Source organism: Chlorocebus sabaeus, chromosome 23, assembly GCF_047675955.1.
Source record: "Chlorocebus sabaeus isolate Y175 chromosome 23, mChlSab1.0.hap1, whole genome shotgun sequence".
NCBI lineage: Eukaryota > Metazoa > Chordata > Mammalia > Primates > Cercopithecidae > Chlorocebus > Chlorocebus sabaeus.
The window spans coordinates 20,503,312-20,519,632 of record NC_132926.1 but is presented as its reverse complement, the minus strand read 5'-3'; the positions used below and the strand labels follow the sequence as shown (position 1 = coordinate 20,519,632).

Here is a 16,321-nt window from a genome sequence, read left to right as displayed (position 1 = left end):
AACATGCTTTTGAGCCTTAACTAGTTTACTTCAGTATGGTTACCTACTAACAATCTTAAAATAACAGAGAGAGATGGCCCATATATTTGCCAAGTGGTCACCTTACCCCTTGAGGGCTTTTTATCATGCTAAATAATGCAGATTGGCGGCTCCTAGGCTCCTAACACCTTTGGTAAGTCAATTTTGTAAAGCTAGGGACTTCGTGGAATTACCTTAAAGTGTAGAAATTATGCTCCTCCCACACTCAAGAATTACATAATAGTGATAAAGGACTCCAGGAGAGCTGACCTTGGCTACAGAGTACGTGCAAGTGTGCAGACCAGGATTGGCAGGTATTCCCTAAATGAACATGCATCTCAAAAATAAAAATAATTAAAACATTTTTGACTCCATATATGTTACTAAGTTTCATAAAATACGCATGGTAGATCTTACACTTTGTTTTATGAAGAGAACCAAAGTTGAACCTTGGAAACAAAGAGAAGTTGAGTCAGCAAATCAGGACAAAAAAATATGTAATAGGAATATCTGACCATACCAAGATTTATGTAAAAAGATAATTTAGATTTTAATTCTCCTTGGTCACCCAGTCTGGAAACACCTAATTGCAAGAAGTTTATCTATAAAAAATAAGAAATAAAATTACTTAAATAAGGTGCATAAAGAATCTAGGGTGAAAATATGACTGAGGGTCTGTCATCTTTCTTTTTGTACTTTCTTTTGATAATAAAGGTATATTTTATTATATCACAGAAAATCCAACTGATGGTGCGTTTATTTGATCCAGAAAGGAAAATATTGAAAAAAAAAAGCAGAGAAAAGAGTGAGCTCATTTACTATGATAAATACAAGCTTTTGTGAACAGATAGCATAGATTTTGTTTATTACTATTTTTCATTGAAGAACAGTCCTGACTTCTAATACAGTACAAGCTCTTGATGAAGTCTTAAGAAATAACAGATGTTTTAACTAAGAAAAAGAAATAATCTAGTAAAAAGTATATGTGTAAAGAATGTGTGTAATAGAGAGAACATATAGTGGAAAAATGATGCTAGAACGAATGAGAATAGGGACATCAGAAGAGAAGTATGGTTAAGGCAGCAGAAACAGTGCTGACAACTGTGCATCTCACACTACCCAAAGTTGATGCAGCGTGTTAAAGCTACGGTTGGAAGAGAGTTCTAAAACCACTACTCTTTATTTTCATTGTCATAAGCTATGTTCTCATTTTGAACTTTTAAAAGGGGAAACTGCAGATAATTCCTACATCAAGAGACTCATTTAAGCGGTTTAAAGTCAATTAATTTTTTTGTGCAAAAAATATTGTATTGGTTATTGAAGGGAACATCTCTGATTCAAAAATTCTTTTTAGCTGACTTACACATTATGTGTAGTGTATAATATGATCTTCTTGGGATAAATTTATACTGACAGTCTTAACTCGTCACAAGTAAATTGCTAAGGGAAAAAAGCCAGCTCTTGATTTCTAAAGGAAATCATCATTTTATAAATTCAAATGAACTTATAAAAGGTGAATCACCTTTTTTATGTTACATGACAGAGATACAAATACCCTGGCATGTAAATATTTGTACATGGCTAGAAAGATCCGCCAGGTGTTTGTGCTACTTTTGGAAAATATATAGTGTACTTTAGCAAGCCTTATTAACTCTTCAAGGACTCAAGAGTATGTTTTATAAGTGTTTGCTTTCTGGCACTAAATCATAACTGAGTTATCCAAGTTATTCCCTGGGAAAAATATAAATTAAAAATAATTTTAAAAGTAAATAAAATAAAATAAAAATAAATTTAAAAAATAAAAAAATAAATGAACTGTTAAAGATATTTGACTGCATTTTGCAGAGCTAAAGATGAAAATTATAAAGTCATATTTTTCGTTTTCACCCCTCAACAAATTGTTTCTTTTCTGAAAGCATTGTTTCTCTATTTCTTGGAGAATGGCAGTATTTCTCTGGAAATATCTGTGTTGAGTTGTCATAGTACTAGAGTTAATATGCTTTATTGGTTAATATATGTGCCATCAGAGGACAATATAATAAAACCACATGGAATGTGAAACACAATATATTAAGTGAACTTTTTCTGTGCCATAATATGTTCTTCTCATCCTGAAAATTGAAGAGACTTACACAGTATGTCATATTTTCCCCAAGAAAAATATGGATAACTCAGTTATGATTTAGTGCAAGAAAACAAGCATTTATATAACACACTCTTGAGTCCTTAAAGAGTTAATAAGGCTTGCTAAAGTATACTATATTTCCCAAGAGTAGCCTAAATACCTGGAGGATCTGTCTAGCCATGTAAAAATACTTAAGCTTAAGCTATACCAATATGCTAATGTATTTTCATTATAATGTGAAGCAGTTTAGTATCATTTAGTCAAGTATGTCCACTCTTGAAGAATTCATTAGGCAGCAGCTGAGTTTTCCATAAAGTCTGCCTCCCAAAGTGGTATATTTAGGCTTCATTCTCCATAGAAAATATTAACTGTGAAATTTTATGTGTAAGCAGTAAATTATCAGGACTACACAGTGGACCAATTTTAGAAACAGCTAATCAAAGCCAATAAATTTCCCATTTGGGTGTGAGTATGTGGTGGTGATATTTAATAAGGACTGTTGATAGACACTCACTCTCCCAATTTCCTGCTTCACCAGAGCGTGTAACCGAAGTGAAGACTGATATCTTCGTCACCAGTTTTGGACCCGTTTCAGACCATGATATGGTAAGTGGACGCTGTATCTTTGGTTTTCTTGGAGAATTTTTAAAATTTAATTTTTCAAATAAAAATATAAACTAAGTTTTTAGGGAGCAACCTGAAAAGTCTTGGCTAGACCTTTGTGTCTTTCTCTGTGTAATATGTAACATGTAATAAAATATTAATACAATAGAAAAATACCCATTTGCTTCCCAGATCAGACCTATTTCCATGATTTTCAACCACTGCAGTCATCTTTTAAAAAAAATATCTAAAATGATTGCTTTGCCTTGGTTAATACCCTGCAAGCCATGCAGTATGAGTTACGTTTCATTTTAGTCAGTAGGCCATGTTGATTCAAGGATGCTGTTTTCAGGTAACCAGAACTGTTATGGAATGGCCGTGAACATTATGATTTCTAAATTATTTTTGGCTACTAAAAACCAAAAGGAAACCAGTGTAAAAGTTGACCAGAATTAGACAAAAATATTTAAAACACACCACTAGGAAACATTCTGCTTCACTGCAAAAAGCATTCGTTAAATTAGTGTCCAGAGTGGAAATATAATGAATCTATACTTGCTCTTTTTTTCCAGTACAAAGAAATTAACATGAATTTCTCTTCTGTCTGATGGGAGTTATAGAGCTGTACAGAAATTGTATAATATTACTGAGCTAATAACAGCCAAGGTTCTATATAAGCAAAACATCATAAAGTGGTCATGGAGACATACCATTATGAATATTTCCAAGATATATTAAGTGAATACTAGTTTTTAAATGCCTCATGTTAGCACCAGTTTACTGAAAAAGTATTTTGATTTCAACATAGCTCACAGTGGGTCAGAATAAAACTTACAGAAAATATGAATGGCAGAGTAAAAGCCCTCACAAGTTCTGAGGTAAACAAACAAACAAACAAACAAGAACTATATTTAATCTGGTGTTTTTGCAATTGTATTTACCCAAGGCCTGTTTTGTCATTTGACCCCTGTTTATGTTCTGTAGAACTAATATTCTGTGAAGTGAACTTTGGGAAATTCTGGCCCAGAGGATAATTAGATATTTTAGATTTTAAGACAAGCTTTGAAATACGCCAACTGGACAAAGAAAAACAGGTGGTGTATATAAGCAGCAACAGAGTGGTAACTAAGAATGCAGGTTTCCGAACCAGATTGCCTGAGTTTATGATGCCAGCTACTTCACACAGAAGGGTATATCCTTAGGGAAATTACTTAATGTCTCTCTGGATCAGTTTCTTCATGTATAAGGTGAGATTAATAACACCACTTAACAAATTTTAGCCATTACTAATATGCAAGAAATATAATATGAAAGTCAATCATACTTGTGAATTTATGCATCTTACAATTCATTTGGAATTATGATCAGTCTGTAGACCACTTTATTGAAATAACCTGTGATACAATGTATTTTACTAAATTGACAACTTTCTGAAGACCCATTGTATTTCTCTCATGTTGCAACTCAGTCTTCCCACACTATTCTCTCATGGTACTTTTATGATTAAAAATATTTGTTAGGTACCAGTCGTGTTTAAGGTCAAATACAAACTGTTCTGCCTGTATTCCATAGAATCCATAAATGATTTTGCCACTTTCTGTCACTTGTTCCCAATATTAACTATTTGTTTTAGTCCTGCTTTCTGCTAGGCAGTATAGTGTCGGCGCTGGCAGGGCTGGCTCTGGGACTCAAGCTGGTTGAATTCAAATCCACCATCAGCAGCAGCATGACACTGAACAAATTGCTTAAGCTTCTAAGGCTCAAAGTCTTTCAAATGTGTATATTATTATAGTTGTCCATTCCTGCAACATTTTTATAAGTTTTAAATGAAATGTGCAAATAAAGTGTCTACAATGGTGCTCAATAAATCAGAGCTATTATATTATTTTTACCTCTGAGCTCCTTATCGTGCCATGCAGAACTCATGGAAATTTCTTCTTCTCTCTACCCATCTAAATCCTATACTTCCACCCAAATCAAGACCCAAATACTTGATGAAATCATTTTCATTAGTCCAATAACAAATTGACTTTCCATTTTTGTATTCTAATTACATGAATTGACTATAAAATACCTTTTAGCTTTCGGCCACATGTATAACACTACTTTGTAAACTTATTTCTCTTATTTATAAATAAATATCTTATTTTCTTAAATTGTTGCCTAGAATGTAAAGACAGATGTGTTTCATATCTTTCACAGTATTAGTTCATTGTTATTTTAAAGTAAATGTTAAATTACTATTTTTTTGGTGATAGGTTTAGAAGCCTATAATATTGAAAAAAATTGAGGTCTTGTGGTACCTAATAAATTATACCCTGTTTCCTCTCTGAGTTCTGAAAATAGAGATATAAGACACTAGAGTAGGAGGCATAGGGAATGAAAATATCATATATATATTACTAATAATGATGGTATTACATAATGTGACATATCTGTAGACAAGTGGGTTTGCCGAGAGTAGGCACCAGAATCAACCAGATTAACCCACCCAGTCAAGGCAGTGTTAACTTTCTTTTGCTGGGGTGTGGATTATACATGTAAAACTTCCAGCACGGGACAGCACAGCAGAATTTTTCACTCTTATAGGCAGCCAGTAGCCAAATGGAAAAGACAAGAGAAAAGGACTGAAATGGATAAAATTGATGTATTTTTCCAAATTAACCTATCAGATTAAATTCCCTTTCTTCCTTCTTTTCCCCAGTGGAAGAGTGTGAGGGAATTGGGAGCATGCAGAAGTTTTTTTTTTCCTCATTGATGAAAACATCAAGAGAGGGCATGGAACATTCAAAACATCATGCACTGATGGCAATCCTCATCTTACTACTTATAATAACATAAATTTTGCTTAATGGCCATTCTATCTCAGTCTCTGGCACCTGGCATGGTGTGTCACAGAGTCAATGTCCAGTAGGAGTTGTTATAGGACAATGCCCAAATGAAGCCACAGGCGATCAAAAGCTTTTCTCTTTTCTTAAAAAAATAGGTGGCATGCCTTTGAGTTATTGCTTCAGATTAATTGTGATTTAATAAACCAGTGCTGCAGTTTTTGAATCTTAGAATAGGCTTTTTGATACACCTTCAAACTTGTGATTATAATCTACATTTTATATATCACATTTGGTCAAATGTCAGATAGGAATAAGGAACAGAGTGTCCAACCAACAATATTCCCTATTGCCTTAAACCTCTGAACAAGACAGTGTTTCAATTGCTCTGTTAAAAATCAAATTAGCCATGGGTCTGCCACTGGTTTGCTAGTAGCTGGTAGAAATTGTACCTGACCACCTTGCTTTAGAAGATTAATCATTTAAATTATATTATGGGAGAATTGTGTACAAGAAGCAGCAGCATGTTTTAGAAGAAATCAAAATCAGAAGGCAGAAAGACAAAGCTGTTTTTCAAAATGGGAAAAGTTTTATAGTTTTTAAAGTGAGTACTAATAAATTAATCTATATTAATAACATAGCAAGATTTAATGCTATTGAATGCTTACAATACATTAGGCACCATGCTAAATGCTTTCTAGATAATCTTTCATCTAATCCTCATCAAACCTTTTAGCTAAGTATTATTCTTATCTACATTTCCCAGAGAAGGAAAGTGACCTGCTAGCTAAGTGTAGCAACTTGAACCCAGGCTATTTAGCCCCAGAGACTCCATAGCTCCCAAGGCATCTGACTTCATCTAGAATAGAAAACAAAATTAGGACAACTCTCTAACTTTATTTTAAAAACCATTAATTGGCAATCAAACAGAACATTCCCAGGGCACTAGGTTCTGACAGAAATATCGAGGCAGTACAATCATAGAGCCTTGTTTTCCATAGTGCTTAAAACGTATTAAGTCAAAGTACACACAGATGGTAATAAATGGCACAGGCAGGAACACTTCAATACAATATTTATTTAGGGACATAGCGGATGTTTTGTCCCGGATCTTCAGACTAAGACTCACATTCTCCAGGGACCTACTCTATTGAACAGAGCAACTCAGACTCTTCACTTGAGTGGTACGGACTAGAGCCTGGAAACTTGAGCAAATTATTTAAGAGAGCTTCTCCTTTGTCCAGCCTCTCTTCCACGGAGTCCCCTCTTTTGCATTTTGTTTTTACTTAACTTGGTTTCGACCACCTTCTTACTTTCCTTAGATTTCCTTCCCTACAATCCTTCTAAAGAAATAGCACATTTTCATGACCAGCTACATACAAACCTAATATAAATTTGTGTTGATAAAATAATAAAATGGGAGACAGATAATAATTTCTAACTTTTACTAAGAGCTTCCTATGTTCTAGGCACTGTTAAAAGATGTTCTCACAAGTATCAACTCACTTCTCACAATCGCAGAGTGAATTATCCCACTTTATAGATTAAGAAACTGGGGCCTTAGCGAGAGTAAAATAATTACCTAAGGCCACTCAGTGGGTAGGTTCAGAACTTACATCCATAGTCATTATGCTATAGTTCTGCTGCTCTCCTCCCTGTTTTTCCCAACTTCCTTAAGAAGGGGCTTTGGCCAGGTGCAGCGACTCATGCCTATAATCCCAGGTCTTTGGGAGGCTGAGGCGGGAGGATCACCTGAGGTCAGGAGTTCAAGATCAGCCTGACCAACACTGCGAAACCCCATTTCTACTAAAAATACAAAATTAACTGGTCCTGGTGGCGCGTGCCTGTAAATCCCAGCTACTCGGGAGGCTGAGGCAGGAGAATAGCTTGAAGTCAGGAGGTGGATGTAGAAGTGAGCTATGATCACATCACTGCAGTCCAGCCTGGGCAACAAAGAGTGAAGCTCCTTTGGGGGGGGGGGGAGAGAGAGAGAGAGAGAGAGAGAGAGAGAGAGAGAGAGAGAGAGAAGAAGAAGAAGAAGAAGAAGAAGAAGAAGAAGAAGGAGGAGGAGGAGGAGGAGGAGGAGGAAGGAAGGAAGGAAGGAAGGAAGGGAGGGAGGGAGGGAGTGGGGGAGGGGAAGGAAGGGAGGAAGGAGGAAAGGAAGGGAGGAAGGAAGGGAGGAAGGAAGGGGAAGGAAGGAAGAAAGGAAGGAAGGAAGGAAGGGAGGAAGGAGGAAAAGAAAGGAGGAAGGAAGGAAGGAAGGGAGGAAGGAAGGGGAAGGAAGGAAGGAAGGAAGGAAGGAAGGAAGGAAGGAAGGAAGGAAGGAAGGAAGGAAAGAAGGAAGGAAAGAAAGGAAGGAAAAAAAAGAAAGAAAAGGAAAAAAAAAAGAAAAAAAGGAAAAGAGGGGGGCTTTGGCCAATCTTCATCCAGATACCCACTCTTGGTCTAATGAACCGTGCCCCAGGGGGCAAGGTCATCTTATAGAGCTAGCTTCTGGGAACTACCTGCTGCTACCACGACAATCACACAGGGAGAGTTCTCAGAAATGGAAGACCAAATATTTACACTCTTGGTTAGGCAGAAACAAATTTTCATCAACTGCTTTTATTTCACTTTGTATTTCAACTTCTAACACTGCAGAAAATGGAAATGAAGATTACCCAGTGAGTGCTGCTCGTGTGTGTGTGTGTGTGTGTGTGTGTGTGTGTGTGTGAATGGTACAGTATTAGAAGGAAGAATGTTCTAAACGAATTTGGGGATTCCATTGTCTGTCATTAGCACAGATAAATAAAGCTGGTGGTAAACATAATAAACATGAGAACATCAGGATTTTGGCAGATTTTGACATAATTTTTTGAAACTATTGCCTGTGGGATACATCTTGTCAAAGATTTGGTAGTACATCTAATTTTAGTTTATATTTAACATGTATTTTATTTTTAAAAAATCTCTTTGGGGCAAGCAAATAAATGAACCAAAGTTTAGATTCATGGGAATGTGGTCACCTTAGGCATCCTTGGAACTTTGATTTGCAAGTGGCCATTCATTCCTTCTACTGTTCACCAATCTAAAGTCATTCAGTTGGATAGAAACTAGAGCTTATACTGCTAAGCCCTGAGTAACAGAACATTTCATCATATATTATATCCCCACCTCACAAGCTTCTCTCTCATCTGGAGAGGAAAAGCTGCACACCCTGAGGTAGATTCATCCACCCAGTTTTCCTGACAGGCATTGGCACATTGTGTCACTTGCTGATATCATCCACAGTCTCCCCTCCCATGGAAAATACTATTCTATGCCTGTCGTACACCATCGTGAGTTTTTCTTACAGTGCCCAAGCCTAAACAGTCTCTCCTTTGTTGAATTTACCAGGTGCTTAAGAAATGTTTGTTGGTTAGTAAATTCCCTTCATGTATTTATCACAGTGCCTTTCATCTGACACTTTCAAACACAAAATCCTAACCAACAAACAAGGTAACGTGTCTTGTCTACAAAGAAAGTCTGGCACCATATTACACTTCCTTGTTTCTGTCTCAGGAAGCAATTAGTACTATATCTGGTGCTTTATAATACATTTAATAATAGTTGTTAATTACTTGATCAGTAAGGACTCAGTAATGCCAAACAAGTGCCAGAGAACGCACCTTCATTCAACATTCACCCAGCATTGCTTAAGCCCTTGGAAGGAGACATGTATTTAAGTTCATACACAAAACTCCCAAACACAAACATTGTTTTTTTTTGTAGGTCCTAATGACGATATGTATAAGATTTAAAAAACAACTGCTTTGTGATGTAACAGGGCTTAGAGGATTAGGAAAATGTAGCGTGATGTTTTCAAGTTAGTTCACTTTCTGGTTTGGAGTATACTAAGATTAATGGAGAATGTAGCAATCTCTACTTCAAACCATTGAGCTCCAAATTTAGTGCCAGGGTGGCAAGTACTGCAAGAAAAATGGCTATTACCCTTTTCAATTTTAGGAGCTGGTAAGTCACATTGCCTGTTTTCAGATTAGCAGATGTTTATCTCTGGGTATTGCCATAAGAAATGCTGTGTTTATTCAAATTAATAGATTCCCTGGCTATGAATGATGATGAGCTTCAAACATTTTTCATGTGGCTTATACACATGTACAATCACAAACACACACTCTCACACTGACACACTCTGCATTCTTATTTTTTGTTCTTTTTCTTTTTGAAAAGGATCCAAGTTACCAATAGAAGCAGTTTCTTTGTTTTCATAATCTTCTTTAATGTGTAGGATAATTGAAAGTCTATGTACATTATCTGTGAAAAAAAAAGTTTATTTAGCAAAAGAAAAAAAAAAAGATGGAATTTTTACACCCGTATTGGAATCACAGTTTACTTGGGTGTGGGCATGAGGTTTTCAGAGAAATGAGAGGGCCCCCAAAACACTAAGCTTTACCTTTATGGCTGGAATTGTCTAACTTAAACATTTTTTTCTATGCATAATACCCTCTAACATGAGTTTGTTTTAAAATTGTGATATATTCTATTTCTTCTAGTGCTGCTGTGATAGGGTGGAGGTGGGGTGTTACTTTCCTTTTACATATCTGAGCCAATAATTGGAAAAATTTTTCTGACCAAAAAATATGTCAGGCATTTTAGATTTTTTTTTTTAAATCATTACACCAACCAGTGATTCTCTTGACATCAACATGTACATGCTATCACACGTTTACTTCTAAAAACATCACCTAGCTAACATTTTACTTCCAAAGTTGCAAAAATTATGCACTGTCTGTGTTGGATATTTGCATTGCAAAATACAGCACAAGTGAACTCTTCGTCATTTTCCAAAATTACCTAGGAATATACAATAGATGTATTTTTCCGTCAAAGCTGGAAGGATGAAAGGTTAAAATTTAAAGGGCCCATGACAGTCCTCCGGTTAAATAACCTAATGGCAAGTAAAATCTGGACTCCGGACACTTTTTTTCACAATGGAAAGAAGTCAGTGGCCCACAACATGACCATGCCCAACAAACTCCTGCGGATCACAGAGGATGGCACCTTGCTGTACACCATGAGGTAAGGATGACTGCACTGTCATTCATGAATGTTTCTGTACTTCATTCCCTTCCACTTGTAAGCAATCATCAGGCTGATGAGCCATGGTGGAATATTTGCGTCCTTGTTTTTCAGCTTTAACAATGTTAAAAATCTCTCCAACCTGCTCTAATTCCCTCAATAGAGGATGAAGTATTATTTATGCAAATATTTATTTGCTTACATCTAGTTTTATTCTTAAATAACTTTCTGTAACTAGGTGGTTCAATATAAGGAACTTCCTCTCTCTATTATAAAACTCATATATTCCTGCATTCCAGGAAGATCTAGATTACATTTCTAGAAGCTGTCTAATGATTTACATCTGAAAACATTCCTACTAAAAATGAAGTAATAAAAAACAGAAAATATGGAAAGTTACAAAATTCATAAAACACAGATTCATGTAGATATAGGTATTTGAAGAAGTATTTGAATTCACAATGGCTTTGATAGCTAGATGAGACTATAGATACTATTAATTTTGCTCAAACTAAAGACTACACATACATTTCTGTTTTATGAACATTTCCCCCTCTTTAAGATTGCTGTAAAGCCCAGCATCTATTAAGTGTTCAATAGCTTATGATTGAGTGAAGGAAACATGAATCAAATAAAGTTTTGAATATTATATAGAAAAAAAGAGATATTTAAAAGTATTTCTCATTTATGAAAAATTAAGAATTATCTGGAACTCATTCTTGAGAGCAGCAGTAGTTTATTCCCAGATGACTTGTTAGATACGAGTTTTTTACATTTGGTCAACACTTAGTAATTCAGATTTTTCAATTATTTCTTTGGTACAAAAAGATAATAAAGGCAAAATGCTAAATTTAGTGGATTGTATGAAAGTACAGTAATATTTTATCTTTGGAGAAAGCTGCCAGAATGCCTAGCTTTTCAAACACAAACATCCAAAAGAAAAGAAAAGAAAAGAAAAGAAAAGAAAAGAAAAGAAAAGAAAAGAAAAAATGCTTCAAGAGACACTTTAGATATTGAGCCAACGAATGGAAATCTAATAGGACTTAAAAAAAAATCTAAAAGATAGAAATAGAGGACCAATGAGCACATGTGTTGATAACTTTCTAGATTATCTAAGCAGGACCTACTGGTATTTGAAATTTGAAATATTCTCCCCCGATGAAACACCCTACACTTGGCTTTGAGCCTAAATCCAGTATTCATTCTTCTTTTATGGCAATTTTCTGAGGAGAGACTTGCATATCCCAAGTAGTTTATTGATTAATGGTTTCTGATGTATGCAATGTTCTTCATCTGTATCTTTCATCACCTAAAATTTTCCTTTGCTAATGTGTATTTACTTTCTTTAATAATTTAAGAATGCAATTTAATCATTAATTTAATTTAATCATTAATCATTAATTACACTTTGTATATTTGGCTATAAATCTATCTTATTACATTTCTTGAGCTACTTAATATAGGTAAATATACTTGCTAAAAATCATATGAAGGGCATGAATATACATTTCCTTACAATTCTACAAACTGAAAGCAAATATATTTCAGTGAACTTCTTAGAAATCCAAAAAAACAAAACAAAACAAGAATAGATTTCACATTCACAGAACATCCCAGAGACTAGAGAGAAGCACAACAGAGTCCTAGCTTCAATTAGATGGTGGGTTTGTAAAGAAAACCAAATGGTTTGCAAGTAGTGAGATCATATATGGAGACGTTGTATTAATCTTAATCTCACAAAGCCTGAGGACACATCCCCCTTCAACTTTTCTTTCCTTCTTTTATGCATTTGGTGCTATTTTAGGGAAAGAAACAGAGAGAGATGCACTTAGGAGAAATTCTCTTTTCTTCTGTGCTATCCATGTCTTCCTCTCAACCAAAGATAAATTAGTATTTACGCAAGTGTTTATATGCTTACTTATAGTGTTATTCTCAAACAATTTGCTGTAGTTGAGTGGATTAGTTAACGGTTGTTTTGGAAAATATTAACAAGGCTTGCCCATTGTACAGTATCAGGAGTTGCCTTTTTCTTAAAGCAAACAAACAAAAGGATAGAATCCACTCATTATTGTAAATATGTATTTTTAGATCATTTGATTATTAACAGCTCAGCATAACCCTACAATTTATGCCTGCTTTGTTAATATATTTGCTACAGTTAATAGCATTCCACTTGTACTTATCAAGAAGTATCTAATCTATACGGCTCTTAGTTGTATTCTATGTTTCCCTTAAGGTTGACAGTGAGAGCTGAATGTCCAATGCATTTGGAGGACTTCCCTATGGATGCCCATGCTTGCCCACTAAAATTTGGAAGCTGTGAGTAAATTTATGTGGATTTTTCTTGATTGTGAGTCATTAAGCACGAGAGATCTCTAGCTATATCTGTGAGAAAAGCACATAGATAAGAGAATCAAGAAAATTTAAACAGCAATATACTGCATGGGCTTTCCATAAGTAGCGCTCTGTGACTTCACTTTTTAATGTTGCTTCGAGAGAGGTTATTCTTTATCTACTGAACTAGAAAACATGGATTAAACTAGTTATTGAAATAATTCTATTTATGCTGAAGTTGTATTTATAGAAAAAGAAGTGAAGTATGGATGCTTTTACCTCATGGATAGTATTTTACTCTCTATTAATGGAGATCATTGTGTCTATTTTATATCTTTACTGACACTTGTTTGATCTTAAAAATAATTAAATTTGTTTACCAGATTAAACTGTTGGTAGATGGCAAAGGACAGTAAGTGTTTCTTAATAAGAAAGCCTACGCTAAACTGATGTTGCAAAAAACACAAATACCCTAATCATAGTCTTAGAAAATTAGCTGATATGTCTGTGTATGTCATGGCATTAATGTATGTATATATATATATTAGTGCTCTTGAAAGTATCCTGGATAAATGCCCTTCATAATAACTTCCTGGGTTTCAGCTGTTTGAAAATATTCAGAAACACCTTGTAGGAGCCAAGAGAAAAATGACTGTGAGAGTCAGGTTCCCCGGTCTTTTCTTTACCCCTCTGCTTTCGACTGGTTTACATACATGGAATGAGTGGGAATAATGTATTCTTGGTTTCCTGCAGGGGAGTTATGTACAAGGACTGAGTCAACTCCTGGACTACCTAACCGATTTTCTGTTCTCACTAGACAGGCAGTCTAAATGACTATTTTGGTGAAGATATGATTCATAGAAGAATAACAGTGGTAGTGTAGGAAGACAGAAAGTAAAGAAAATAGCAAAAGGCCTTCGGGTTCCTAGCAGCATCAGTCCTGGAGAGAGAATTTTATTTATAAATTCCATTTTGTACTGAAACTCAAAGATAAACTACTTCAAAAACTCTAGCTTAAACAGGCATTTGGTGGTAACTCCCTTCTCCCTGCTCTTTTTTTCCCCAATTTAACATACATTATTTAACATGAACTATTATGTTTTCTCCTGAATAACGGACCCACTTGTAATAATGATAATATGTACTATATGTTACTTACATGTCATAGAGTATATTAAATATTTGCACATTTATAAGTTCATCTAAATCACAACATAACCTTACAGTTAGGAAGATCATATGCCATAGTTTGCCTGGGACAGTACTGGTTTAAGCCTAATATACTGGCATAATTTTTTTAAGAGGCAAGGTCTTGCTCTATTGCCATGGCTGGAGTGCGGTGGCACATCATGATTCACTACAGGCTTGACCTCCTGGGCTCAGGCAATCCTTCTGCTTTAGGCTCCTGAGTACCTAGGATACAGACATGTGCCACCATGCCTGGCTGGTTTGTAACCTTTTTGTATGGTTGTTGTATAGACAGCGTCTAGCTATGTTGCCCCATCTGTCTCATACTCCTGGTCTCAAGTAAACCTTCCACCGTGGCCTCCCTAATTTCTGGGATTACAGGCATAGCCACAGTGTCCAGCCTGGTATAAATACTCATACTTCCCCCTTTTATCTTAAAAAAGTCCTAATTTGGAAAATGAACTGCATATTTTTAATGTTCATTCAGGAATGTTTTCAGCAGTGAGAATAACTGAAAAAGGAGAGTTTATCATTTTATATAAGATATGTGAAAGTGAATGTTGATAGATTTCTGATTGGTTCAGCATCCTAACAAGGCCACTGTCTTCAGATGTCTTTAGATTTTCCTTCTCATCACAAGGTGACTGCTGTAACTCCAGCCATTGCAACTCTGTTCATGATAGAAGGTAATAGTTGGTAAAAATGAAAGGAGTAGTGCCTATGTAAGAAAAGATAGAAACTTTCCCTAAAATCCTAATAGAAATCTACCTACATCTCATTAATCAAATGTCTCACATTGCCACTGATATTTGCAAAGAAGACTGGAAGTAAATATTTTTAATTGGACACATTGTCAACCTGAAGAATATTGGAGGTATTTTAAGAAGAGGTAAATGTATAGTGAGTAGAAAACAGTGTGTCATATAAGAAAATTGAAGCTAAACAAAATAAGTAAGCAAGTAAGCTGGTTTCCACCTCAGAGCCATGTGCTCTTTTCTTTGCCTGGATTACTCTTCCATTGGTTCTTAGTATGGCTGACTTCTCTCTCTCCACACATGTCGGCATAAATGTCATCTCCCTGATGACCTTATCGAAATTTGCTTACAGTCTCACCAGTCTTGTTGATTGCAATGCACATTTATTTTATACCATTTATCACAGCAATAATCATTCCTTTTATATATTGTTTAACTTTTTATTGTCTGGAGACTATAACGTCATGAGAGAAGGACATATTTTGTTCAGCTTTTCCTAGCAGAAAGGCAAATACACTGTAGGTTCTCAGTAAATATTCATTGAATGGATAAAGGTTACAAGACTCAGGCTTTAAATGCCCCTTCACTGTTTTGTTTTTTTGTTTGTTTGTTTGTTTTTTTTTTTTTTTTTTTTTTTTTTTTTTTTTTTTGAGACGGAGTCTCGCTCTGTCGCCCAGGCTGGAGGGCAGTGGCCGGATCTCAGCTCACTGCAAGCTCCGCCTCCCGGGTTCACGCCATTCTCCTGCCTCAGCCTCCCAAGTAGCTGGGACTACAGGCGCCCGCCACCACACCTGGCTAATTTTTTGTATTTTTTAGTAGAGACGGGGTTTCACTGTGTTAGCCAGGATGGTCACCCTCTCCTGACCTCGTGATCTGCCCGTCTCGGCCTCCCAAAGTGCTGGGATTACAGGCTTGAACCACCGCGCCCGGCCTGCCCCTTCACTGTTTAAGCTTCAGAAAAGAGAGATGAAGACCTGTGGAGAATGAAACAGAGCAGACTAGACATCGAAGTGCAGGCTTTGATAGTCATGCTTAGTGGAAGGGAACACCATGGCTGGTCACCACTGCCTGGCGTTGGCATGAGAATAGGAAGGGGCAGTCCATTTGTTGTCCAGTCATTTCTCTGACCTGACCTAATTGGCATATTTCAAAGGTGAAGAAACTGAGGCAAGAGTGGGCTAAAAATATTTGACTCATTTTTTTGAAGTAAACGTCTTGCCGAAATATTAGAGACAATAATAGACAAGAGGAGTTTTCAATAATTTAGTGGAACAGTCTGTAATAAATGTTTATGAGTGTTCTGAAGCAACCTCATCCATATAGTGATAAAATCTAAAGCTGAGAAGCAGTTTTTCTTACCATTCTCTATTAGATTCTGATTGTTAAGGCTAACTTAAACTTTCTACTGGTTA

General features: G+C 35.8%; 1 protein-coding gene across 3 annotated transcripts in view; it reads left to right on the top strand.

Moving 5' to 3' along the window:
- Positions 1–16,321, top strand: part of GABRA1 (gamma-aminobutyric acid type A receptor subunit alpha1) — a 60,700-nt gene that overhangs the window by 22,394 nt on the left and 21,985 nt on the right. For all 3 annotated transcript variants that reach the window (XM_073010541.1, XM_073010542.1, XM_008015218.3), the window contains 3 exons: positions 2,682–2,749; positions 10,412–10,632; positions 12,869–12,951. In XM_073010541.1, coding sequence (XP_072866642.1) covers positions 2,682–2,749; positions 10,412–10,632; positions 12,869–12,951 — 372 coding nt within the window. The remainder of the gene's footprint in view (positions 1–2,681; positions 2,750–10,411; positions 10,633–12,868; positions 12,952–16,321) is intronic.